We start from the raw sequence: 27619 nt of genomic DNA, 5'->3' as shown, positions 1-27619 counted from the left end.
AAATAATAGAGAAACGATCAAGAACAACCTTAAACAATTTTGTAGTGTAAAGAATGGTTTCAGTCATGCTTCGTAATTACGCGGAATTCAGCCACGAGATAATACAAGGTTTAAAGTCTGTACTGTAGGTGGCAGAGATGCATTAGTTATGCAGCATAATCATCCCTGCTATTTCATTAACAAGTAGAGCAGGATTACATTGCAGTTCAGCTACCATTAATAAATATGCTGCCAAGTACCATCCTGGCTCCCTACCACTTACTTTAGCAAAAGGTAAGTTCACCTTTGGAGGTGTTAGTTGAGTGAAGGACTTTTAAAATATTTTCTAGGCTGTCGGTTCTGCTGTTGAAAATGTGTAGTAATAAAATCTGAAGTATCTTTTTGAATGGAATAGCTTTCCAGGATCCTTTTACCTTCATCTGAAAAAGCATAGGTATTGGAATGCCGATAACTTTTAAATAAGTGATAGTCTATGATTAAAAAATTAAATGGACTTTCATTAACAATAATAGGATTCCATAATAGCTTTTGTCATGGTAGTGTTGTTCTCCTTACCATGGTTAATGTTACCATTATATACCTCAATTGAGGAGTGCTGTGACTTTGGTAAACATCGTTCCAGACTTAGACTTGGCATGTGACAGCTCAGCCAAGAATTATGGTCTGGAGTTTAATAAAGCAAACAGCATAATACTTTAAAAAAAAAAAAAATATAAAGAGGTATGAAGAGAACAGTTGCTGAAGGACTGCTAATGGGCTGTGGAGCTTTCCACCTCATGTTTGATGGCTGTAATCTTCTCCAGGTTGGGATGGATCATAAATCAGTGCTTCTTGCTGGCTATTTCCAGTAAAAGAAAATTGTTCTTGCAATCTTTTCTCTTCCTCACTTAAAATAAACATACTTTTTTTTTTTTTATCAGGGTTAACAAATATGAAGACAAGAACTGAGTAAGCTTGAGAGTCAAGCTCGTCTTGCGTATGTTAGGTGTAGCATGTCCCCTGAGATGATTTTGTCATTTCTGTGATGTCAATAAGATACAAAAGGTGACAGAGCTACGAGACCCTGTTACTCTGGGGAAACACGTAGAGCTCCTCCAGTTCAGAGCTGCTCTGTACCTTCCACTCACTCTGTGTGGTGCAGGAGAAGACTGGAGCCTCTGGGTTGTCCAGCTGGACCCGTTTCGTTTCTCCGGTACCACAGACATTGCGAGTACCCAGCTGAGCCCCTCGTATGGAAACTCCTGTAATGACAAAAGTGTCACCATCAGGTGGGAAGACAAGCAAAGGGATGCATAGAAACCACCATGGGGTGCACGGGGTGCTCTCTCTGAGCCTATGGTGCTCGTTCAGGATTTCCTGTATTCCTGTAGGAGAAGGATTGCCTGGAAGGACAGGCGTTTGGGGTATAACTCACAGTCAGAATAACGTTTGGCTGTTGTTGGTTGGTTTCTTGCAGGTTTACTGGAATGAATTTGCCTGCCCCGGTTATCAGCAGTAAAAATTGGCTGCGGCTTCACTTCACATCAGATGGCAACCACAGGCAGAAGGGGTTCAGTGCCCAGTATCAAGGTAAACACTTACTGCCCGGTCTCAGTGCGTGTTTAGCCAAACTTCTTTTTTTTCTAGGAATATACAGTTAACTTCCTGCATGATCCTTCTGTATCCTGTTAACATTAACTTTCCAGCTGGGTAGCCAGGCATTGCCATGTGGAGAGCTACTGTTGGCAGTTGTTGGGAGTACAAACGCTTGTGAGCTACGGGAGAATTCATTTGCACTGTACGCTTCGTTAGTGGAAGGGGATGTTCCTTTGCCTGCAGTTTTGCAGACCGTGCTGTGTGGGGTATGGCCGTTCGGACAGGGTGCCACCCGGCAAAGGGTGCTCCAGAGTCCCACTGAGACGGTGTCTGTATCTACGCTGCGCCTGTTGCTAGTGAGGTGTAAGCTGTCCTGGTTTACTGGTCATCCCTGGAAGGATGGATTTCAGGATTGGGATCTTAAGGTGCCGTGGAGGGAGAGGAAACCCTGATGTCTTCTGAAGTTTGTAGGCAACCGTGGCTAACTGCAGTTTGGTGCATCCCGTTTGGGACCAAACGCTCACCAAAACAGCTTTGAGGGGGTTGGAGAACTGTTTACACCGTTTCTGAGGACTTTGAAGGACTTTGGGTGTAGAATGGCTCTGAGGCAGGACTGGGGAGAGGGAAAATGAAGCAGGGAAGGAGCAGGAGCAACATCCAGCTCCTCATCCGCTCTCTGGAGGTTTGAGTCAGTTCAGTAGCTTTCCTCAAAAGGAAGATATGGGAGTTCGATGAGAAAAAGTACCGTAGCCCTAGACTAACAGGAACAAAGTGAAAGGGAGAGGAGTTTCCTTTAATAAATCTGCAAAGTTGCCCTGGTTGTTCCGTTTGTTTAGCCTCAGCAGTGTTGTCGTGGCCTCAACGTGGGCTTTGCTTTATGAATCACCATTGTTAGTTAACTTCCCTTGCTTTAACTTATAACTTTAAATTATAAGGGAAAAAAAAAAACCTTTGTTTTTTCTGTATAATAAACGACAGCATGCAGCTGATGGCTTTTGATATGACATTTTCCTTTGCTGTCATGATTGCTGCTTTCTATTAAAACACCTGTCTGAATCATCCTTTTTTCTTAAATAGAAAAGTAAAGATTAATGTTATAATTTCCTCTGATTAGATAAATGTCAGGGGGTTCTAATCTAGCACACTCCTTGGAAACTGTTTTGTTAGATATAATGAACTGTGCTTTTGTGTATTGAGTGTTTAAAAGATGAACTTAAAAATGTGCTCTTGAAATGGCATTGAAGCAGGACCTCTGTCTAGCTGGTAAAGGGAATCTGACACTCGTTCTTCACACACTTGCTGTTTTTTGTGGAGTTTGTCAGGTTCTTTCCATCTGTTAGGAAAGATTTCAATACTGAAACAAAAACAAAATAGGAAACAAAGCAAAAAAAACCCCAAACCAAACGCCTCGCTTAGGGATAAAGGCAAGATTTTTGCAGTCAATGGAATCTGTGTCCATAGAACGTTAAAGATGCCCATGCAACTTCAAAAAAATCAGCATGACCCTTTCAGAGGAACATGACCTTGTTTGGACATAAATATTTTAGTGTGGATAAATAAATACATATAAAATAGGGTATGTGATGCCATATAAAGTAGAGCAACTAAAATGTATTTTTCCACTGTAGAGATGTAAGCAGACCCCAGGATTGTCCAAGAGAAGGTTAGGTTGAATCCAACTCATCGTCCATTTTCTGAAGACATGTACATACATCACTTATTAACATTCTGTGTCCTCTGAGACGGTATCTGGCTTTGCTGATAATCTGTAAGAAAGTAATTTCCCTTCCAGCTTGTTTAGCGTTGATACTTAGTTTTAGCAGAACGCTGCCTTTGTACGTTCCGTTTCAGCTCTTTCTAATCCGTGCCCTAGTTTGGAAATCTCTTTATGAATGTAAAAGCAAGGTTAGATATAATCAGCCTGTATACAGGGTTTTTTATGTTGAATACAGTAAATTTGTTCCCTTCCAGGGAGAGTTAAAATATTTTTTCCATTTTCTTTTCCCTTTTAGTAAGATGAATCTTGCATTCTTGTAAATACTTCTTTCCCCGCACCCTGCAAAGCCAATAAAAGGGACTTTAGAGAAATCAGTGCTTCGATCTTTTTTTCTTCCTCCCACTCCTCCTGCGTTCCCTCCCAGAAAGGTGCCGTGTACCTGCGGGTGGTAAGAAAAGAAGCCCGAAGTGCCTTGCTGGGGACAGGTGACAGTGCAGGGGTTGGAAGTGATGAGGTAATGAAAAAGCTGCTGAATTTAAAATGATGCTAAGCAGATCTAAATAATGCTCTGGCTGGTGTAGTCCATCTCTCCACATATTTTATTACTCAAGTTGGATCCTGAATTGCTCTTTAGCTGATTGTTAGCCACATGTAATTGCATCTTTTTATTGCTCTCCCCGCCCCATTCCCTTCCCCTTCTGTCCTCCGCCCTCCGGCAGGGAAATAAATGTGGGCGAGTTTCAGCCCGCAGCACCGGGCAGAACAGGAGCAGACCTGTCGCCTTTAGTGTGGTCCGATGACCTATCGCACTTACTGCACCACGTAAGTGGCTCTTAAGGATATGTATACATCTATTTAATATATATGCTTAATTTTTAAAGATCTGCCAATCCTGGAGCACAGCTTTGGGCTGCAAAGGGGCTCGAGCTCACGCTGTGCAACCCGTTGAGTCTCCTGGGCAATCCTGAGAGGGGCAGAGACAGGACCGTGCTGGCTCTGATTCCTACAGACCCGTTGCTTGGGCTCGCTAATGGAAGGCACAAATGAGGAGTTTCCACGTGGTTGCATCTCGGGGTGTTTTTCTTCGCTTCCAGCCTGAGGGAGCATCCCTGTAAGCAACCTGCCGTGCTACCCCAGATGATGCTAAAACACCCCAGCAGGAGGAAGAGAGGTTCAGGCAAGCCCGTATGTAACAGCAGTCCCCCAGCAAGGGGAACAGAGGTTCATGGAACAGACTGTGGCTGAAATGCTGTTTTCCAAATTAAAAATAAATAAATGTCTACTTAAATTCTCATTTAGAGCAACATGAAATGGTTTAAAAGAAACACCCCAGTCTGGCTGCTTGCTGGAAAAGCTTTGTAATGTCATCTTTCAAATTTGACAGGACACTGAGCATTCCATTAGATCTATCAGATATGTGTGAGCAGCAAAACCTCCAGAAAACAGAGGAATTTCTGTTCATCCAATTATCCTGACACAGTCCTTTGTAGTACTGTTCCACATTCAGATTTATAAACAAAATAGATTTTTATATACCAGATTTTTGAGGGCATAGAGTAGGAGAATTGTTCCTATTAATTTTTTAAAGAAGCAAGTGATACTGTATTCTGACGTGTTCTAATATGAGTAATTCGTAAAGCTCGACTTTCATCATTATGTCTCCGTGTCGCAAACAAAATGAAGGATTAAGAGGAGAGCATGTAGTGATCTCTCTTTATCAATTATTGTTGAAAGAGACACGATGCAATTAGAGGAGTGTATACTTCATGGGTAATGCAGTTTAATCTCTGTGTTTTAGGATTGGTCCTTAGTAATGAATGTCTGGTTTCTGCTGCTTATTTTCATTACTGTCGGCTGTTTCGGAGCTAGGCTTTCCATTAGCCACAAATTTGGGGCTCTGTGTTGGCTGGGTTCTGGAAGGCAGGAATGAATATGGGTGAACCTTTGTTAGTTAGCGTGTCCTTTTAAAAATTTGCAGTTGTGTGCAAGGTCCAGATGTGGTGAAGTTGTGAACTCGCCCTACCGGTTGCCTTCTGCTGGACTTTGGGATGTTCAGCAGCCCTGTGAAATCAATGCAAGTTGCCGTAGTTGAGGGACGCGTTATCTCGTCTACGGTGTTAAGGCTACTTTATCATACAGAAGGCTTGCTTTATCATGCAGAAATCAACAGACCTGTGCTTTTCTGTATGTGGCTAGGAGAAAAATCCACTGGTAATTGTATAAAGTAACTTGCAATGGGAAGTTGTGGAGAATATAAAAATTGAAATTATTTTTATAAAGCTGCTTTCTTACTGATGGTTCCCCAAAGCACTTTACAGGGCAGTGAATTAGATGCTGCAAAGTCACGAGCCATTGTACATCCTGCAATAGCTCAAATTTAGCCTTAGATACTTGGGCTCGACTGTATTTTATTGTCTGGGAGGGAATATTGGCTGTGACTATGAGGTTATCCCTGTACTTGCATGGAAGGTGCCGGAGGATCATTAGCCGCAGCATTACGGAGGATAAGCAGAACAGGACCTCCTCAGCGCTTTATCCCGCTGACAGTTTGCCTGCTGCACTGCAGCATCAGCGAGAGGCTGGAGAGCCCCAGCCCTGATGCTGTGCTGTCCTGCGCCGGATGGAAACCCCTCCCGGAGGAGCGCCGCAGGACGGGGCAGGGGCAGCATCCGCAGGCAGCGGGAATTTACCTTCCCCACTGGAAGAGCCGGGCTGCTCCTGCTGAACAGCAGGGTGCTGGTGCTGGGGGCTTTGCACGGAACACGGTAGTAGCCGTGACCCCCCTCTGTTTACGCTGGAAAAAAAGCCGTGGCGCTGCCTGTAAGGGACCCTGCAAACTCCTCCGTCTAGCCCTCTGCTCCAGGGTGTTACCTGCCGGCGCCCTGAGCCGCGGCACGGCTGAAGCGATGCTGGCGGGCAGCGGTTGTGCGCAGGCAGGAGGGCACCTGGGGTAGCCCCATAATCCCGTGGTCTTCGGTACAGCCTTGTGGTTCTCGTTTGTGTTTTAAAGCCGTCGCTGTTCTAGTTGAGGCAGAAATAGGTTCTGGAGTTGCCCAGAAATCTTCAGCTTCTGTAGCCCCGTGTCCTTTCTCTGGTCCCTTGACACAGTGCGTTTGTTAAAAACCTTCAGGGCAGGCTGCAAATAGCCCGGAATTATCATACTGTGACCTGGAGGAATATGTTCGGGGCGTTCTGAGACCTGCTGCTTTTCTCCTTGTGCGTTTGCAGGTGGATTACAGTAAAAAAGAAATGGAGGTGTATTAGATTTGCTTTGAAAGTGGCATACTGTTAATTATTTTTCCCTTCTTAAAAAAAGAAGGCAAGAAACCCCCAAGAGATTAAAGATACTAGTAAGAAAGACACGAACAACTTAAGCTTTTCTTCATGAATATTTTTTAAGCTAATGTGGACCTCAGTTTGAAGTTATAACTGCTTTATTTAAAGAGAAAGCAAAAAGCTGTAACCAAATGATAAACAAAAAGCTCCAAGCTAACATCTAGCTCAGAAAAGCGTTACCTTAGGTAAGCTTCAAGGAATAATGCTTGACATCTTCCTGTCTGAAGCTCCTGCAAACAGATGTTATAAACAGATTTTTATTTTTTTTTAAGCCAGAAAAGCATGATTAAAAAAACTTGTTAGTTATATCGGTAATTTTTCTTGACAACTTTGTCTTAGAAATGTGCTAATTTAGGGATGAAAGTATGACAAGAACAAGAAAAGAACAGTTTGAAGTGGAAGATGGGCTCTTTTTCTCCATAGATAAGGACTGGCTCTTCAGGAAAAGGATCCTGTAAAGTGATTTGGACATCATGCTTCCTGATGTGAAGTTACTCTTTAACCACATTAACTTCAAATATGCCAGTACAAATTCTGATGTGTGTTAGTCAAAAATATCCGTGTGTGTGCGCTGCAGGAAGCTGTTGTCTGTGTCTCTGCCGGTATCCAGATGGTTTTGGCAGCGTAGGTTTTGTGCGAAACCCTCTTGTGTAGAGAGCCTCAGTAACAGCCAAGTCCAGATAATAAAAACAAATAGCTGCTCAGTTACGTGGGGAATTTTCATATTGCGGAGAAGGATTGGAGTGTCTTGGCGATGGATGGATAGAAATCTTGTTGCTACCCTCGTGTGTTGTCTCGTCTTCCAGAAGAGGCTTAGAGCGGGGAGGTGAATGGTCACAACAGGACCTCTGGTAGAGTCACCACACAGATTTTATAATTGATGTGCCCGTGGCTATTAATAGTGGGGTCTGTAAATTCATACTTCTCTCTGCTAATAATATGGGGTTCACATGGCCCTTTTTTCTGCTATTTTACTGCCTTTTTGAGTCTACCGTTGATGCAGATCGTGTACAATTTTTAGGTTGTGGGGTGTTCATGTGAGTGCTGTATTCCCATAGAAGCAGAGAATGGTTTTATTGTGGAATAACTGCATCATAACACTGGGTGAAACTAACTCAGGACCCCCGAAGTGTCTTAGAGCTTCCCTTTTGCCCGTTTCCCATTTTGAGTACATTAAGCAAAGTGGCACAGTTACAGCGGGATGGGGGCTGTGTGCCCAATTTTCGTGTCCGGTTGGGTTGGCTCAGGGCCCCAGAGACACTGGTCCGACCTAACAAGGTAAATGAAAAGGGGCCCTGATGGTCTCGAGGGGTCCGAGCCGTAAGGGGAAGATGTAGGGTCTCCTGCAGTGCGGGTGGCGTACAACGGTTGCTTCATTTTGTTTTTAAATAATCCCTGATGCTTAGCTAAATCTTTTCCTTGTCTTTGCTTTGTTTTAAATTTGTGTCTGTAGTCAAAAAGCAAATCGAGCTGAAGTCCAGAGGGGTGAAGCTAATGCCCAGCAAGGACAACAACCAGAAGACATCAGTGTGTAAGTTTTTTGGCTCCTCCTTATGCTCTCTTTGTATAATGATCTCCTTGAACATTTCATTTGACTTTCCAGTAATCTCTAAAACTTCGTCACTCTTAAAAGTTTTAATGCTTTTCCCTCTCTTCCCTCTGCATTACTGCATCACTTCCAGTGCTCTATTCACAAGCATATACTAACCCCTTGAAGTGGGAATGGAGGGGATCGGTGTGTGTGCATTTAATATATACTGTATGCTTCCCGCTCAACGACAGACTGGGGTTCATGACTTCTTTTAGTGTGGAAAGTGTCAAACTGTAAAGAATTTGAAAACTGAATTAACGTTACGATTGTAAAATTAGGAGTAGGGATAAGGAACCACACCAAAAAAGACCTATTAGAAATTCTACAGAGGCAATAGCAGTCTCTCTCTTTTTCTCTTTGCATTTTATTTAGTTGTCCCTGCAGAAGAATCATACCACTGCTGTACAAGAGCTTAAATATGGATTTTTATGGTCTCCCTATAAGTTACTTCCAGCGTATCTAGCGGTTGACGTGTTAGAAGCGTGCTCAGAATGTCACTTTGTCACTGGCGTGATTTCCTGTTGCAGTAAGCGAATCGATTAGGTCCATTCATCTTTGCATTAGGTTCTTTTCAAACCAGAAGCAAGATTCATAGTTTGTTTATGCATATGACTCTGGAGAGATGACTGGGCTGTTAGGGGGACTCTAGGGTTAAACAGGAGGGATGTGAATTAACTCGAGTTTATATTTTATATAAATTCAGATAGGAGCAGAACATAGCGTTTCTTAAAATAGTTTTTAGAGAAGAGGAGGTAATTGCTCATTTCGTTGCATAGTCCATTACACCCATCAAAGAGGTACCGTTTGGACATTTCACTCACCTGAATTTTGGATGCAAAATTCACTTAAGAAAAATGGATGAAGTGAATTTAAAACATCACTCGCTGTCTGTCTGAAATGAAAATGGCTCACTTCTAGGCCCACATGAGAGTGCTTATAGTCTCCAGTTTTTCAGGAGCAAGGCCCAATAAGGTAACTAAATAGCAGGATGTAAAGTGCCCAAAATCTCCAGAGCATAAAATGATGGAGCATGTTTAGAGAAAATTAATTCAATTTTAAGGAAAACCCTGTATGCAAGATGTTCCTGGTCCTATGATATATACTTGCCAAGAAGAATTTAATTGTAATAAACATTTCAGTTTGTTTAACTGAGAATGAGATTCTGTGGGAAAATACCACTAGCTTTGATTGTGTGGGCACTGGAGAGCAAAGGATGCGCTTGGAGCGGGTATCTGCTATCTTGGATATTGGGGATGTGGGGACGGGAGTCTTTACCAAGTGAGAAACGTTAGCCTGCTTTGGAGTCGTTAGTTTATTGTATATGAGTATTCTGGTATTGAGAATATATAGGATTCCCATTTCTCCTTCCTGGGAACGCTGGGCTGCTTCCCTGTAGCAGTTTTACCTGTTGCTAATGACCGGTCAGCACTATCCCTGCCGGAGCCTGAGTAAGAGCTTTCCTTTCTAGCGTATCCTGCTCTGTCCCAGTCGTGCTCCACTTTTGGGGAGAAAAACGTAGGAAGTTCTTGTTGCCTCTGCCCAGTTTATCCTCGCCCAGCGGAGAGCAGGCTCCAGTCTTCAAAGCTGTCAATTCAGCATCTTGGGTAGTGCTAATCTTGTCATATTTGATAAGGCAAAACAGAGCGTAGGAAGGCAGCTTAGCCTGAAAGCTATTAAGTTATAGTAATATAGATGGTGATAGTACTGTGGCCCAAATTCCTTTCCGTTACCAGCATGGTGCTTGCCACAGCCCTTGTGCCTTCAGCTCCCTCCGTGTACGCTGCTCTCAGCAAGGTCTGGATTGTAAACCCAGATTAACCTCTATCTTGCACAGCCTTCTGCTGTCACACTTCTGTTACAGTAAATTTGCAACTTCAGAAATGCTGATTCCGGAGAAGATGTCTCCAGAAAATGGTTCATTTCCAGAAAATGGAGCCCAAAATGTTATCTTCTTTTTCCCTTCCTTTTTTGATTTGCATGGCTAGCCATGCCCCTTCTTCTCCCAAACTTTCACAAGCTTATGAGTCTGCATATGCATCAGAGATAATTATACAGGTGGGACAGGCTGATTAAGGATCTGTGAAGTTTGCTAGTGTTGCTCTTATTTCATCTGGCTTGAATATCAGAAATGTAGAAATTTCTGTGTCTCTTGGTAGTAGAGCTGTGCCATGCTTTATTTTCAAAGGCTTTCTTCCCAGCAATGTTTTCTAGTGCTCTTTGTACCTGTCCTACAATTCTCCCTCAAAACACCTGTGGCCACATAAGGCAGCTTGCAGCTACGGGCTTAATACCCTGCAGGTCTTTCGGAGGATTTCTGTTTTGCTGGACGGACACTGTGGGTAGCTGCCAGATCCTACCTGGGCAGATGAAAGCCTGCGTGTTTCATGTGTCTGAATGGAGGCAAAATGTCCTCGCGTAGCAGCTGTCGGTGCTCTTTCAGAAACGGAATATATAAAAATACGGGCTTTTGGGGGGAGGTGCTAATTGTGCTCGGTTGCAGTCAAATGTGTTTATTCGAAATAAAGTGCGTTGTACTGTTCACCATCCCTAAAATTAATTGGACATACTGCTTTAATCATTTTTAGAGAAAAAATAATACAGCTCTGGAGAATAAGATAGAAGGAATAGTTTTAAACTTAGGTTGCATTTAGGAGGTTATTTCCGTTACTGCATGCAGTACCTAAATGTGTATATTCCACGTTCACGCAGTGGGAAAAACATGATATTGTGCTTTTACAAAACAGCATCAAAGTTGCTTTTCTGCCCTTCCAGTGAGGCGTACCTGAGGCTGCACTGCTGGATGGTACTGGAAGGGATTTTGTGAAGTAGTGAAGTTCTGTGTATATTCAGACTTGTCGAAATCTATTTTAAATGTACGAATGTGAAGCCATTTTGGAGGCGTTGCCTAGTTTAAGGTCTCAGCCAAGCGTACGGAAGCTTTTAGATGTGCAGCTTTGCAGCGATCCTGCTCCCTGCATCAGATGTTGAGGTTCGAACGTGCGTACGTGGGTCCTCGCTGTCCTGCAGCAGCACGCAGTGAGCTCTCGGCACCGGGGAGCCAGCCGCGGGTTTCTAGCACCAGGCAGCACGGCTTTGAAAGGAGCTGCGTTTGGTTTAAGTAAGGCATGCAGCAAACACGGTCTTTGCAAATGGTCTTTAAAATCTGAAAGTCTGTAAATGGTTTTGGATTTGCGTACTTCTGAACTGTTCTGAGATAGCAACAAGATGTGAAATACGGGTTCAGAGTTCCCTAAGTAACAAATTTCCAGCTGGAAGTAGTCTTCTCCAGTGTTAGCCCAAGCCCGTACCCTTTTCACGCTGGCATATTGCTAGACAGCTGGATCAGAATCGCTGAGGTTCTGGAAATGCTTAACGTTGGTTGTTGGGTGCTGCAGGACCTTCCTGGATCGGAAAGGCAGCGAGCGCTGCGTTGGGGTGAGCGCGCTGTCCGTGGGTTAGCTCTCCTGCCTTTAGGACTGAGTTTTGTAACCCATTAACTTGACGAGATGGTGGCGTGGAGAAACTGCAAGCCTTGGCGTGATCAGAACGATTAACCTTTTTAAAACAACTAATTACTGCTACAGTCCTTCCCACCTCAATGCCGGTAGAAGAGCTCACTTGCTTTCACTGTATTTCTCATGCTGAGAAATGTTGAGTCTTTGTAAAACCTTTTCAGATGCTGCTTTATTTTGTAGTTCATATTTTACATTCCTAAATTCAATAAAAAATTGTCCCTTGGGAATCTGTTAGTGAACTTTCTTTATTAACACGGGGAGATGCAGAGAACTAAAGAGGGTTCTCAGTTCTTTTAACAGATGGAGTAAATTTCTGTGGCAAACAAAGCAATCGTAACTGGCTGTTAGCGAGTACACGATGAGAAGGAAGTTGTTGAAAAAATCAGGAGGAGAATGAAGGGGTGGAAAACTAGTTCCATGGTTTGGGGGAGAGAATCCTTGAGCCTATAATGTAGAAATTGAACAGTTCTTCACAGTTTTTAAGATCTATTGTTTTCCTAGTAACCTTGAAGAATTCGTTTTGGAGTGCTACAGCCTAGGCATAGATGAGTCAAACCTTGAGGAAGATGAACGCAGTACTGGCAGCAAGTTCTCAGCATAACAAATATGGTTTATAATCTTTGGTTTAGTTATGTTCGTGTGTGCGTTTAAAACAAAAGATAGAACAACAACAGTTTCTGTAAGTGACCATCTAATCTATCCTCTCCTTTTCTTTTGCTCTCCTTTACATGTACAAGTAAAATGTCCCTACTATGATATGGAGATATCTTTCCTTTCCCCCTTGCTCTGTTTTATCTTATCTGTTCTCTGGTTTATCTACACACTATATGGATATTAATAAAATGCTAGCTAACGAGAAAAACTGGTTTTAGCCTTCAGAAATGTGATTGATAACTGACAACCTGCCCTCTGGTGCCTGTGGGTTTTGCTGGTCATCTGTAGCCTTGTTTCCTCCTGCAGCTTTGAATTGGAGGCGTCGAGGTTCGCTGTCATCTGATACGGGACATAATAAATGGCTGTGCTACCAGTGCGGAGTAACTAACGTGGGCATAAAAGATGTTGTCTGGATAGTCTTTTGACCACGGGAGAAAGAATTTGATATGGAAAGGCAATCCGGTAATCTGTTCTGCAAGGAAGAGCCTATGGATGTTTGAATGCAGATGTGCGTGTAGAAGCTCTGTGCGTGCGTACGTTATAGGCATATCTCGTTTAGCCTGGCTTTGTTGTGGAGAAGGTATAGAAGTAAGATGAGAAGTCTTAGCACTTTTCCTTAAATACCGTATGGACTTGTGACATACAACCCCAGTTTGTACGCTCCATCCTAAGCGTTAATTTTACTTTGTTTGGACATGTCTGTATGCACAGTCAGCATAGTCGCGTAGGTAGGTAGCGATTTAAGAAACTCTAAGAAAGATGATGTCACTATGTGCGTAGCTCAGCCGACCTTTCATTTCTCAGGAGCAGCGCATCATTTCAAGCACTAGCAGAAGGGCTCTTGGAAGCTGGTGACTTCATTTGCAGAAGGATCACCAAATTATTGTGCGTCTCTGAGTCCTGCTGTGGAGATACCTGCTCCTGGAGCAGGTTTTGTCGTGGCTGTTTCGCTTACCAGGGCGCAGTTGCTGAAAACGTCAGAGATGGATCCCCGCTCTGGACAGGCTCCCTTCCGACCGGTGTATGTTCAGAATCATCACGAGCTGTGAGAGGCGGCAGCAAAGCTTTGTAGCTACCAAACGCAGCCATCGGAAGAGACCGCGTCTTCCATCTGCTTGTCCACGTGACCGAGCTTAACGCGAGGTTATGAACATGCCAAAGAGGGAGGGCAATCTCTCAGGAGCCTGGTTTCCCATAAAGCCGTACCTCTGTCACTCCGGTGCCCTCACACACACGGAGGAGGCTGCGGAGCACCAAGGCGTCACGCCGCAACACGGAGCCGTGCGGCGCAGGGCCGGCCCCATCCCCAGGTCCCGCAGGCGGCAGCACGGGGGGTGCGGGGTGCTGCGAGGAGGGAAGCCGGGAGAGACACAGGCCCGCTCAGGAGGGAAGGGGTGGGATGCGAGGTTAGTGCCTAGAGCGGAGGGGGACGTCGGAAGCTGCGATGTTTTTGGCGGAGGGAGCCAGCGGTTCAGTGCAGGTGCTCGGATGAAAGCCCGGTACCAGTGGGAGCAGAGGGATCCTTCCGTCCTTTAGGACCAGTGTTGTATCTTCCGGCTGTAGTGCCTGGCTACGCCAGGTGTAATTAACCAATGAATAATTACCATATTTGAGGGTCCTGCCTTTTTGTGCGTTCATGCTGCACGGTCTGTGTTTGTGTAGACGCTCCACATGCTTACCTTCCCGCGTCAATATTTATGTGCATGCACCTCCATATCTTCCACCGTGTTTGGGGCCATGCAGATCTCAAATTGTTGAGCCAACGTGAGAAACATGCTTTTATCACCGCACCATCATCCATTTGGCAGTGGTCTTTGGGGCACTGTGCTAACAGAGTACGTTCTGAAGTATAATTGAGATTTTTTCCTTTAATCTAGTGATAGGCAGAGGTAGAATGGAACCATGCTTGCTTCAGATTCATGCTTTGCTGCTTCAGCATCATTGCCAAGAAGCGTTGCATTTTCTTTGCGTCTTTCCCTTAGCGATACAAGCAAACCAAGTTCTAGAACTCTGTGACAAAATCACCCCTTTGTCCCATGTTATTGTGCATTTTGGTAGTCGCTAGAATTCGCAACCGAAATGAGTGCATTGCCAGACCTCACCTCATCCTCGTCAGGTTATACCCACGCCAGGGCAGTGCCTGAAGGCTTGTTTGCGCCATTCGACGGGCTGGAGGGGGAAGGGGGGAATGGGGAGACAGAGAATGAAGTTTGAAGGCGTTGGAGCGCTGATCAGCACTTCATTGATTTCACGTTTGTCGGCAGTTACGTTAAGGTTGCTCCATGAAATTTTTCATATTGAAACTAAATTACTTGCTTTCAAATGCTAGACTTGCATTTCCCTCTCCTGTCTCTCTTTTGTTCTGTGCTTGGTTTTTCCCCTGGTATCATACACCTACCTTTTCATCGAGTTGTCTTCTTTCCCTGGCACCACTGCGATGGGTTTGGAGGGGCGGTAGGCTGTCACCTTGTCGTGTCACAGGTGGCCGTTTTAATCGCAGGCTTCGGAAATGGGCTGTTTAATTGGTGTAATTTTGCAGAATGAAAAAAAACTCTTTTCAGAGGTACTTCTGTAGTGGAACGGAGGGAAAACTGCGTCCCTAGCTGGCATTTCCTAGAAAACACTTTGGTGTATAAACTGAGCTGAAATGATTCCAGTTACATTTGTTTCCAAAGCTGTTTTTTCTAAACAAAATGGAACACGTTCAGGTTTTCGAGCTACCAGTTGCCATTTTTCTCTCCACATCCACCAAGACAGTTGATGAAAGAATGTTTCTTTTGCTATTCTGTCTCTGTATGTGCTGTTTTTGCTTTGTAGTAACTCAGGTTGGTGTGTCCCAGGGACATAATATGTGTCCAGACCCTGGGATTCCCGAGAGAGGCAAAAGAATAGGCAACGATTTTAGGTAAGAACCGTTTACGTGTGTGATTATGCATGCTGCAGAGCTCCTGGTATAACCGTTGTGCGTGCTCCTTGGCGTTGTGCAGTCTGTGTTTAGAGACCATCTGCACACCTCGAAACGTGTTCTCCCTGTGAAAAGCTTGCTGAGCTGAGTGATGTCAAAGAACAAGTGTGTGTAAACGTGCACGTGTGTGTTTGGGAGACCCGGGTCCCGGATGAGGATCTGTAACGATCTCTCTTTCCGAGTATTTCTCTTTTCACGAGGTGGGCGTTTAGCCAGGCTTGTATAATCAATGTTTGTTGTCATTCCCCCCTCCGGTTAAGTGCGGAAAGAACCGTCTTAACCAGCAAAACCATCACTTCTCAAATTAGCTTAAGTCACAGCATGGCCCTGCCCCTAGTGAATTAGAGGCGACTTCCCGAAGCACTGGTACAGTTCCTTGTCAATAAGTAGATGTGGTGCTAGATAATTGTTTTCTTATAAAGTTTAAAACAATGCTGTTACTCCTTGTAGTTGCTAGCGTTCATTTAAAGTGTGCAGGAATGAATCGGCCTGCTGTTAGCAGCGGTGAATCAATATTTAATCTTATTTTGCTGTCAATGGCTGTTTTGTTCACTGAAAGCGTCTTTCAATTTAACCAGAGTCTATCAAATTCTCCTGAAATCCAGAAAATGGATCGGAGGGGTGAGGGTGGAGGAAAGGGAATTCCCACTGGTCCCTAAATGCCATAGGATAAATTCTCAGCTGCCGTAAACCGGCATTGTGTCGCTTCAGTGAATAAGGCAGCATTGGCTTAAACCGGCAAAGGATCTGAATCCAAAGTGATGGAATAAAGAGCAAATCTTTCAGTCGTAGATAAAGAATTTTTTTTCTTTATGAGAATGCTGAGCGTGTCATCTCTTGGGGCTGAGTCTGTGCTCCCGCGCTGAGTAAAATTCCCACTGCAGTTGCATTGAAAGACTCGAATCTGCTCGTGGACTGTCACCACCTCAGGCAAACAGCGCCCAGCACAAGCAAACGCACGAGGCGAAAGCTTGCCCCCGTTCAGTTCTGCTGTTGCCTGGAGGGCCAGTGAACTCTCTCTGCTCACAATTTGGAGAATCGCTGGGGTGGCAGAAAGCGAGTGACAAACCTGTTGGTGCAGAAGCGTCTCCGTTGCTAACTTCGCCCTTTGTTCTGCCTGCTAGGTTAGGCTCCAGCATCCAGTTCACCTGTAACGAGGGCTATGATTTACAAGGGTCCAAAAGCATCACCTGTAAGAGAGTGAGCGACATAATTGTTGCGTGGAGTGACCACAGGCCGGTGTGCAGAGGTGAGAAGACAAAACGATTTTACTGAGTTACTGGGACGATTGAGAGAACCCGTCTCCTTAATGTCCCCAAGTTTGTCGTCGCTTGAGTGGGATCCCTGGGCTGGTCCTTAACCTCAGCCTGCCGTGCGGCCCGTGGTACGGGTCTGGTTTTAAAGCCAGCCTGAGGCCAGGGGTGCAGCGAGGAGAGCCCCCCTCCGTGCTCCCAGCTCAGCGCTGCACCGAGTGCGTTTGCGCTCTTGGAAATGGGAGCTTGGTCTTGCCAGCTTTGTGGTCAGAAGTCAATAGGATCTTTCTTCTTTCTCTAATGGTGATTTTTGTTCTCTGGCCGAGTGAGAGAGAAGAATATGGGTTCAAATTTTCAGTCTTTTCAGCACAAGCCTGAGAAAGAAGCCTTTACTTGATTCTCAGGCAATTTTTTTAATACCAGAAATTCAGATTTTAAGAAAAAAACCCACCTGTTCCTGTGCATAATGGAACTGATAAAGCTATTTCCATGAATGATGGAGCTTCATAAGCTATTACCTCTGCACCATATGGATTATATTTGTCCTTCATACCGGTGTACTACATCCTCACCTCTTAGCATCGCTTTCTGTCCCCTTCTGCTCTCTCTATTCCAGGTATTTCTTTTTATGGAATAAGGAGGAGAGGGGAGAAAAGGTGAAAGCCTGAAACAAAATCTAGAAAAGCTAAAGCTAAGATGGAGGGAGATTCTGTTAAATGGAACTTGCTGCCAGTAGGCAGTAACGTGGGATTACTTAGACTGGTCCCTGACTGGCATCATCCTGTGGCCCAGCCATGAGCCATCACTGAACGGAGTTTTCTTTCAACGGAAAAAACCCTAATGCCCATTTTGCCCTTGGCCATTTTGTTTTCATTCCCTGTCCCTAAAAAGCGGCATGCATAATTGTGATATTTGTAATGCTAATAATGAACAACTTGTAATACTTTTTAATTAAATCCGTCTAAAGCTCTTAAAGTCATAAATTGGTATTTTTTCAGTTCTTTTTTCTTTAATTTCATCTGCAGATTTTTTCAAGGCTTTGGAATCCCATCTAATTCTTGAAACAAGCCTAGAATACATTGAATCAATGTAAGAGGATATTTGGCATAAATATGTGACACTATAAAGGAAATTTATGATGTCCTCTTGCAAGAGATAAGAAAGGATTTGCCTGCATTATTATGATTCCATGAATCAACTTAATTTTTTTTAAACTGCTAACTTTGGGATATTTTTTCTCTTTTTAAAAAGTTTTCCATTTGCTTTTTATTTCAGTTTTATACCACATTTTTCTGTTTGTTCTATTTTGGTACTGGATGATGAATTTCTCTTATATTGCGGAAACCAGGGTGCTCAATAAGCCAGCTTTTAACCCCCTGGCCTGTACCAATTTCTAATACCTCTTGCCACTACTGAGAAACCGTTTTTCAGCTTCCCCATCTACAGCAGGTTCCCTCTGGGTCCTGGGGAGACTCACGTAGTCCCTTTGTGCTCCTGTTGTCCACTTCTAAATCAGGAATAACGGGATTTACCTTTTTTTTCTTTAGGGTGGGATGGGACATGTGTACCAGCCTCCAGGACGGGGCAGGAGGAATGGGCTTTAAGCATCATAGATGCCCTCAGCTCCTTCCTGAGCTGCATTTCAGTGTCGCTCGTGTTCCCTTGTGACCACCTGTGTAATCAAACAGTTTGGCCAGGAGATGATTTTCTATGCTTTACCATGATTTGAAGGGGGGGGAAAAAAAGCCTCGCAGATGCCACATGTGCAAATAAAGCTCCTTTGAGATTTGAGATAAATTAATTTTGAGGATCCATCACAACAGCAGAGCCAGTTACAAAACCAGGACACTGTTCTTCACATTTTCTGGTTAAATACTACATCAAAGGAGTACCACAGCCAAAAATTTCCCTGCTTAAGCACTTTCCGGCTTCTGCTTTACCTAAGATGTTTTTAAGATATGAAGTTGAGCTGCCACTTTGGTTCCGAGTCCACGGTCGTATCAGAATGAAGTCAACCCTTACCTAGTAAATACCTGTTGTGCAGTGGTTTTTTGGCCTGCAACGAAGAAAGGAAATACGGCTTTCTGAGGACATTAGAAAGGAACGGTGTCTTACCTGACATCTTTCGCTGTCCTGCACATGAAAGTATTTCCCTAAGGGCTTTAATATAGTAAAAAAAAAAAAAAATCAATCAGAGTGCTAGAGAATGGGTGGTTGTTGGTTGGTCTGGTGGTCCATCTATTTGATAGCCCCTGGAAACACCCTGCACATCTATTCATCACAGGTAAATCCTTCATCTCTGTTACATGGGGGGGGGGGGGAGGGAATCTTCTGGCTAGTGAAAACAACACAGAGCAGCAATTTTTAATTTTCCCCCACTTCCATACTGTATGCATCTCTGGTTCTCTCCTAAGCAAAGAACACTGTATACATCCCAAAGCTAAGAGACCTCACTCCCACATCTGTCTTCTTTTCCTCTTTGCAGCTAGGATGTGCGATACGTACCTTCGTGGTCCCAGTGGCGTGATAACGTCTCCCAACTATCCTGTACAGTACGATAACAATGCCTACTGCGTGTGGGTCATCACCGCGCTCAATCCGGCCAAGGTAGGTCTCGAGATGGAACTCCCTGTGAGTTGAAATGTTGTGTAGCTATGCTTCTTTGCAGAGGACTACTCTCTGATATGTAGCCATTGAGGTTTCTGTTTCTGATGTTGTGCCCCCCTTTCCCCCCGCAGACTTCTTCCACATGTTTCTCAACTATCTTTAAAGACCGCGACACGTCACATTCCCTCTCTGCTGAAAATTCATTTTGTTAAAGGATGTAATTAAAAGTGAATGTGATTATTTTTAATCGAAACCTCTTTGATATCTTGGCATGAATGGTGGTGAAATGCCAAACAGCTTAGCAAAGCATCTCATTAAGCCAGCTCTCAGTTGGGGCAGGAAGGCTGTGCCAGGAATGCTGATTTTTCACTTCCTCCTGGCTGGTGCCTGGCCCCGAACCAACGGGGACTTCAGCCCCCAAAGGGCAGAGGGCAAGTGAGGCGTGGTTCTCGGCTGCTGTTTATGCAGTATTGTAAATTTATAACCTTTCTGTGCTCACTGAGGTTGGTGGGGATTTTTTGTCCCCGCTGGTCTGCGTGTGTAGTTCAAGTCTGTTGTCGCTGATCACGTAGAGAACCAGGCTTGGCTGCCTTGGCCTTTGTAAGATCAAGTCCTTTCTATTTTCCACTGGCTCAGGGAGGGCAACGTTCAGTCCCTTGCACCTTTTTCCAGCCCTGCAAACTCAGTCTATTCCTCTCCTTCAAATCTGTACGGGAACACAAGAACAAAAATTACTTGGCTGCGTAGTTCAAAATACACCTTCTGAGGGGTTATTCACCATCTTCTGCTCTCAGAACACAAGAAGTTTCATTCTTCTTAGTATCTGGGTTCCTACTAACATCATCTCCATTAGCTCATGAGCAAATCTTGCATGCCAAGGCGCTAAGCTCATACACTTATTCTGTCAATTATGCCTTGGTTCTTGCCTCTAGACAGCCCTGCGTTTTGGCACTCTGCCTTCTGCTGCTGCTCCAAGGAAGGCACTTGACAAACGTGTTAGTGTCCCAGGATCTCATCTTTTGCTAGAAACCGTTACGTTCTGTAGAAATCATTACGTTCTATAGAAATGCTGGCAACCATCCGCAGTTGTAGCCTTCTCGCTGCTGCTGATGTGACGGCTTCTTGTGCTCCCACCTCCAGCTTTGGCATCCCTGGAGCACTGGTGGTGGCCGGGCAGCTGGAGCTGGGCTGGCTGAAGAGCCTGTTGAGTTCTGCTTCTCTCTCCCCATTGACCTCGGTTCGAGCCCTTAATAAGTGCAGATCACTCGTGGATTATGATTCTAATGAGGAGTATTCCTGCGTTCCAATTTCGGAATGAGTTTGGTTTGCATTTAAAGAGCTGTCATTAGCTGGTCATTTCATCCAGCGGATGTCTTGGTTTGGCTGCACAGGAGTGTAGTAATGACCCAAATTCTGGGAAACTGGAGTGTGGAATCAGGATATTTTTCAGTGCTGATTTATTAGGAGTGATTTACTGGTTAATCAGACCCAGGAGGTTCTCCTTCATCAGGGTAATGTGCGAGTGGAGAACAGACCCCACATAACAGCAGCTATTACTGCTCAAGTGCCAGCTGTGTTTTTCAGCCTGTGACCTCCAGACCCTTGGTACACCCTGCCTCTGCACGGACAGGTTATCGAACACATCAGCATCGTAGGCGGTGGGATGTGTGTTATACATACCTTTATTTTTGTGCATCTTTGCCTTTCAAAGATCAGCAAAATCCAGGTTTTGTGTATATAAAATAATCATAGAATCATAGAATATCCTGAGTTGGAAGGGACCCATAAGGATCATTGAGTCCAACTCCTGGTCCTCTGTTCGGAAGGAAGCTGTAGCGAGCTAGATGTAGACGTGCCCCGGGTGTTATGTAGGCTAACGCTTCCATTGGGTTTTCCGGTACAAATTATGTTGGAGGAGATGGCAATCAATTGTCAAGAGATGCTTGTGGGCCACGTCCGCTGTTTTATTGACCTTTTGTCACGTTCCTTTCGTGTTGAATATTCAGACCCTAATCTTCAGCTCTGCTCATTGGCTTTTCTGCCAGCCTCGTGCACAAACTTTTTCTGCTTTTCCTTCAGCAGCGTGACAGGGCAAGCTTCTCCTTTTGTAAGCTTCCTGACTATCTCATTTTTCAAAAACTTAACTGTCTTTGCGAATTGCTACTCATGGAAAGTTTCTCCCCTTCCCCTGGTTAGGTTCTTCCTCAGCTTTTAAACCTGTGTAATAACAAGCTGTTGATTAGAAAATGGAATCTGCAAGTCCTGATCCTCAGCTTTCATAAAACGTAAAGGGGCCTGAAATTGGTAAAATCCCTTCATTTCACTACTAACCAACTTGGAGCAGAGATTCAATAGCAAAAGAAACTGTAGTTTATGCTCCATGGGCTGCAGCATCGTTTACTGCGAAGAGGTGTGGCACAGCTGAAATAAGGACGGATTGGTCAAATCAGCAGCTTGTATTCACTGTGGAGAGAGACTGCCGTTTTCTTTTTCTTTGAAGTGCTAAATAGTTAATTAGTAATACCAGTTTATAAAGGGTTTCTGGGTTTTGGATGTTTCATCCTGGAAGCGTAATTTACAGGTAGGGAAGAACTCTCCATCTCTTTGAAGCAGGGCGGGTTGAGAGGAAGGTATTAATTGTTTTGGGAAAGCCCCTGCTGCGCCTGCTTGTTCCTCGCTCCGTGCTTCGCCTTGGAGCTGCTGTGCGGAGCCGCAGCCTGGCGCCGGTCCCGGGGGGATGGCAGAACAGGCTCAGCGTGGTCTCGGGAGCCCGGGCGAGGTGCGGGCTTCCTTCTGGCGCTCCTCGGGAAGCTGGGGAACAATGGGAGCAAATCAATTGCCCTTAGCGTTTTCTGCTGTCTAAAGAATTCATTACGGCTACAGAAACCAAAGTTGTGCAGACAGGACCACGTCCCATTGGTGAAAATACAAAAAGGCAAGTGAATTCACTGGCACGGCCGGTTTCTTTTGTCCGGCAAACAGCCCCTGACGCTGGCTGTGTGTGCATAACCCAGTATGGCACTGGGAGTTGCTGGTGTATGAGTTTTAATGCCAGCTCAGTCACTGGTGTTGCTGCCTAATGAGTCAGAGCGCCACATCTGAAAAGTACGTGTGCGACTCTCGTGCGCGTACAGCACGGCCCTTGTTAGAAACACGCTGCTGAGTTGGAGAATTCACCTCCCCGGCTCGCGTTGCCTTTGTGTGCAAAGGGGATGATCTCGTCATTGCACGTTCCCCAGCATGGGTGAGGGAAGGAATTGGAGATGAATTAATTAAAATGCCTGTAAAATACTTTGAAGATAAAAGCATTAGGGGTCTGAGCTGAGGCCTGCTGAAGTCAGTGGTAATCTTTTTATTGACTTGAGTGGTCTTTGGATCATGTCCTGTTATATGAAGCTTTTAATATGAGCTATGGGAAAACCACCGAGCTGAATTTAGAACTCATTTGCAAGTCATCTGTTCTATATTTGGAAAAGAACTGTGAGCCAGATTCACTGAGCTACATAATCCCCTCGAAGTTTGCTCAGAAACCTACATAACCGGTATTAAGGGCATGGTGCTCTTCAGCTGACAACTTGGAATTATTTCCTATACAGAGGGTGATACCAAACCTATTTGGGAGATATTCAGGGTATATAGGGTTTTTTGCTGGCCCCCAGTGCCATGGGAATTAATTTCAACCGGAGTGGAAAAATAAATTACTTGGGAACTGAGACATGCATATGATAATTGGTGAATTTGCATCAAAACTATTTCTGAACCTTCTTGACATAATGGATGTTACTGGTTGATATTTCTCCAGGGCTTATTCTCACCTGGAGTCTAGCTAGCCAAATAAAGCTCTGTCCAAGCTTCTTGTGTCATCGGTGGAGAGAGATGGGCCCCTCCAGGGGATGATTCATCCCAAATGAAGATAGATGCCCGAGACTGGGGAGAGGGATGGGGAGGATGAGTAATGCGTGCTTGTAAAGCATTTGAATATAACTGCAAGAGGTGCTGTTCTCCGTGGAGAGAATTATCGTGGTTTGTTCCTATGAATGTGACTGCATTTCCAATCACTTTGCAGTACGGAGCATCAGAATCGGGTGTCATATTCCAGACTATTTTCTTGACTTTGATAATTGCTTCCTGTCACTTCAGTCGCTTAAAATTGAGGTTTTGTGTCATCCGTGTATTTGTGTGTGCTGGTAGGTCTCTTGTTGTTTAATGAATCATTAAATAATTTTCAGCTTTCAGACCAAAAAGAAAATAGGAAAATGGATAAATATTGTATTCAGCATCCTGTTCCTGTGCCACAAGGTTGCAGTCTTCAGTATACTAGAATGTAATTAGTTATTTAATTAGGGTCAGACTCCTTAGAATGCAGTTTACTTGAATGACTGATTTAACTAACGATGTGTGCCATTTTACAGCAGTGTGTTCTTTGTATTAATTACATTATTCCATCATTACATGCTTTAATAATAATCCGCACAGGTTAATATTTTGGTACTACTACTAAAATTAATGGTTCCAAACTCCTATGAAGTATCACACAGGCCTATTTCATGATCCTGGAGGTTTTGGGAAATACCCTGTTTTCAGAATGTCACAGCTAAAATGTCTAATTTGCGTTTCTTTGCATTTGAAAAGTGTTAATTGTGTTTATATGTAGAAGACGGTTGCACATGACAGTTTAGTCTGAACACCCGGTTTTGTAAAGAACAGTCAAGCCATTCAGTTCAATGTCTGACTAACCGGTGTTTTCTGAAGGGGTCGAAGTTGAGTGAGTTTTGACGGAAAAATGTTGTCAGCTTCCTAGAGTGTCCACACGAGCCTTGACTGGACTGTAGAGGCACACTTGCATTTAACACAACAGAGTTAATTATCGCTCTGGTTTTAACGTTGGGACTTCTTTCCCCCTATGACTGCACATGTGCTCAAGTGTTTGCAGGAAATTACAGGACACAGATGTTAGTTTTCCTGTGCCTCGCCTCCTTGCCCCAAGTCAGGAGGGGGTAGGGTGGCATCATGTGTCCGTGGTCTTTGGACACGGGTAGGTCCCTCTCATTAATGACTTTTGATAATTTCTGTCTCGTGTGAAGTAGCAAAAAATAATGTGAAACTAAATTGGGTAATTTAGTCTGTTAGAAGTTAGGAAATTTGATGTATTTACAGGCACATGTAAAAAAGTCCGGGTTCATTCATGTGTTTATGTGCTGTCCTGGATCCAGCCAGTTAAAAAGCTCCAAGAAACAAACGTTCCCTTTGATTTCTCCTGGTGTTGGGGATGGAAAGCACTGCTGTAAATTAAGCTCTCTTCCTTTTCTGATTGTTTGCACCGTCTGAGGCTGGATTAAGGCCTTTGTCCCTTAAGTCACATTGTAATTTTCAGTTATTTGGGAATAAGAGATTTCAAAAGCAGCCGAGAAACTTGGAACGTGAACGTCTCCACTTTGTGGGACCTCTGCTCCCAAATGTTATGTGGAGGCTGCATCAATTGAGTCAGGGTGGAAGTTCAGGATAGGTCAGGAGAAGAAAACACAGGGATCAAACAGCTGTGGACAGATACTATGACAATCGTGTTTGCAGATAGCTTGAGAGAATCTCCTTGAGCTGCCCCAACAGTAATTCACATAAAGTCTTTCTTGGTGTGACAGAAGCTTCTGAAAACCAGAGGAACTTTGTGATCCACATACTGCTTGCACCGTATGTAACAAACGCTGCCTATATGCACATTCAAATCCATCACCATAATCTCAGGTTTATGAAAGAAATAGTAGCAGTACCTGGTGAAAAAAAGCATGCTGAAATCCCAACACACGGATCTTTATCAATAAAGTCATCTAGAAAATCAATAGATAAAGCAGAAAAATCTGAGAGGTAATTTCAGTAAGAGCTCAATCTGTCTGGAAAGAATTGCTACAATGCTATAAAAAGCGAGGACAGTCACCTTTGGTGATGTCCTGGAGATATTAATGCTCTTATAAATTGCTCCTCGATAGACAAACAAATAAAACAAGAGGATCTGCTGGCTGCCTTGGCAGTTGATTCATATTAACATGCTGCATCTTTGCCAGGTTATCAAACTGACCTTTGAAGAATTTGAACTAGAAAGAGGATATGACACTCTGACAGTGGGTGATGGAGGACAAGTCGGAGACCAGAAAACTGTGCTTTACGTGTAAGTAGCCTGTCCTTTGTCCCTGTGAGAAATCCACACCCAAGTTTTGCCTGACGAGATCTCGCTGACGCGTTTGGGTGAAGGAGTCCCAGTCTGCTCGCTGTACCTCGCTGGATGGTTTATATGCTGTTTGTCATTTTTGGTGGAGATGACTGTTCTGGGTGTTTTCTGCTCTCATCGTCTTTTCTTGGGCTTCAGCTTACGGAGAGGCTGTCACCTCTTTGCTTCTCTTGACCGGCCTTTGTCAGGGCCCCTTAGAGAGGTCGAGGTCATCCAGGGAGCTGAGCGAACGGGATTAAAGTTTCAAAACAAGAGTAAACACAAATGAGGCAGAAACAGAGGACTGTTTGCATATCTCTCTGCTGTGCTCTCCTCCTTGTGCAGTCATCTTCAACAGTGCAGAGTGGCTGTAAATCCATTATTATTGAGTGATATCCTGAGTGTTTTACACCCAGCGTGCACTTGTATGAACGGTGGCATATACTTCTTCAAGGCTGAGAACTGGTCCTCCTCAATTTATATTCTTCAGTTTGCAGGTACGATGTTCTGTGGAGGTTTCTTCAGTAGAGGAAATATTGTAGATAGTCCTACTTTTCTTCCAGGCCTTCCTATATTGGTGTTTCCCAGCTAAATGCGGTTTTTTAGGAGGCTTGGTTATTTGCGGTTGTTTTGTGGGTTTTTTTCCAGTTTTAATTATGAAGATAGGACATTGGACCAGTACAGGGCCAACCCAGCCATGCTGAAGGAAGAGATGAAATCTCTGATGCGGACAGTTTTTAGACTAAAGAATTGCTGTGTTAGTCTGTTGTTTTTAGAAGATTTGAACACCAAGCGCTCTATGTTATAGCGCAGCTAATACAGGGAATAAAAGGGAAATGGGCTCTGTATTGGCATTTGCCATCTCCTACTCAGTGCTTAATAACTGGGGACTGGTTTGGTTTCAGTTGGATGGAGCGTGTCAGTCAGAATCATAGAATGGTTTGGGTTGGAAGGGACCTTAAAGATCATCTAGTTCCACCCCCCTCCTGCGGGCAGGGACACCCTCCACGAGACCACGTTGCCCAAAGCCCCATCCAACCTGGCCTTGAACGCTTCCAGGGATGGAAAGAATGATACAAAGGAACGTGTGGGTTAGCAGATGAAAGACAAGGTTTTCCCTGACCCACGTGTTTTACAGCATGTAAGCATCAATTTCTGGTGTCTGCTATTTTTCAGGCAGTTCAGAGGTTGGTGAGAGCTCTCGGCTGCTCCGAGGACAGCGTGTGCTTGGGACCTCAGCGTTGTGATGGAGGGTGGCAGGCAGCGTGCGCACCACGGGCTTTCCTCCTTTAAACTTTCACGTCTGTCCGAATTGTAGTTTTACGCGCACAATGTGCTCAACTCTGAAACTGCACTGTGCTAAAGAAGAGGTTGTAGGGGAAGTGGATCCCTGTGTCGCATAGGGATATGTCAGGATCTTTTATGGTAGCCTCTAGAAAATGCCACAGTTGGAAAAAAGCGGCCCTTGATCATCTTTCAGAAAGCTGTTTATTCTCATTAACCTGCTGATGTTGATGGTTTCTGTTTACCCTTTCTCCAGTAAAATCTCCTGTTCCTTTTCTGAAGGGTCAGTGAGAAATCAATTTGTGTATCATTGTGTACTTGGGTACTTCAAGCACAAAGTGACCTGCACAGCCATGCCACGGTGTGTGCAAATACCGGGGAGAGTCGATGAGCAGAGCAAACCGGGAGTCGTGCGTAGCGCTGTGCTAATGCAAAGGGGTGCTGCTTTGCCTGAGCTCACTGACGTCGGGTCAGCTTTGAGCACCTACAGGTATTTTGTCCTTAGTCTGGAGCTCGGTCATGCCCCACGACTGTGTTCAGGTCCTGACCGCTTCTGAAAGCGCGGCTTCTTGCCGTGCTGGGGTAACCGTTGCCTCTCTTGGGTGAAGGTGTAAGCCGGCGGTGTTTGTCAGAGCCTCAGATCTCTTGAGGTCACTTGCAAGGCCGGGTACTGGAGCCAAAGCAGGAGAAGTGACGGTGACTTTCTGAAGGAGTATTTGAAGTGGAACCAGGGCCACCAGCCTCCAGCTTTAGTGGCTTAACTTGAAAGACTCCCTTCTTTTCTGTCTAATCAAAAATGTATAAGAGCAAACAACTCTCCAAAAGCTACTTTAGCAAAGCTGTTGTACTCTTTCCAACTGGTAGAGAGTATTTCATATTGTGTTTTTTAATTCCTCCTCTTCGCTTGTTTTTCTACATGA

General features: G+C 44.4%; 1 protein-coding gene across 5 annotated transcripts in view; it reads left to right on the top strand.

The window, feature by feature from the left end:
• CSMD2 (CUB and Sushi multiple domains 2) overlaps positions 1-27619 on the top strand; it is a 302978-nt gene that overhangs the window by 133877 nt on the left and 141482 nt on the right. For 3 of the 5 annotated variants that reach the window (XM_054802277.1, XM_054802276.1, XM_054802280.1), the window contains exons 6-11: positions 1457-1569; positions 8082-8159; positions 15206-15293; positions 16478-16602; positions 19092-19213; positions 25273-25376. In XM_054802277.1, the coding sequence (XP_054658252.1) occupies positions 1457-1569; positions 8082-8159; positions 15206-15293; positions 16478-16602; positions 19092-19213; positions 25273-25376 (630 nt within the window). The remainder of the gene's footprint in view (positions 1-1456; positions 1570-8081; positions 8160-15205; positions 15294-16477; positions 16603-19091; positions 19214-25272; positions 25377-27619) is intronic. The other 2 variants (XM_054802279.1, XM_054802278.1) reach the window with 1 other exon arrangement.

Source organism: Grus americana, chromosome 23 (assembly GCF_028858705.1).
Source record: "Grus americana isolate bGruAme1 chromosome 23, bGruAme1.mat, whole genome shotgun sequence".
Taxonomy (NCBI): Eukaryota; Metazoa; Chordata; class Aves; order Gruiformes; family Gruidae; genus Grus; species Grus americana.
Note: the sequence above shows the minus strand (reverse complement) of the source record. Positions and strands in the feature narration are given on the sequence as shown.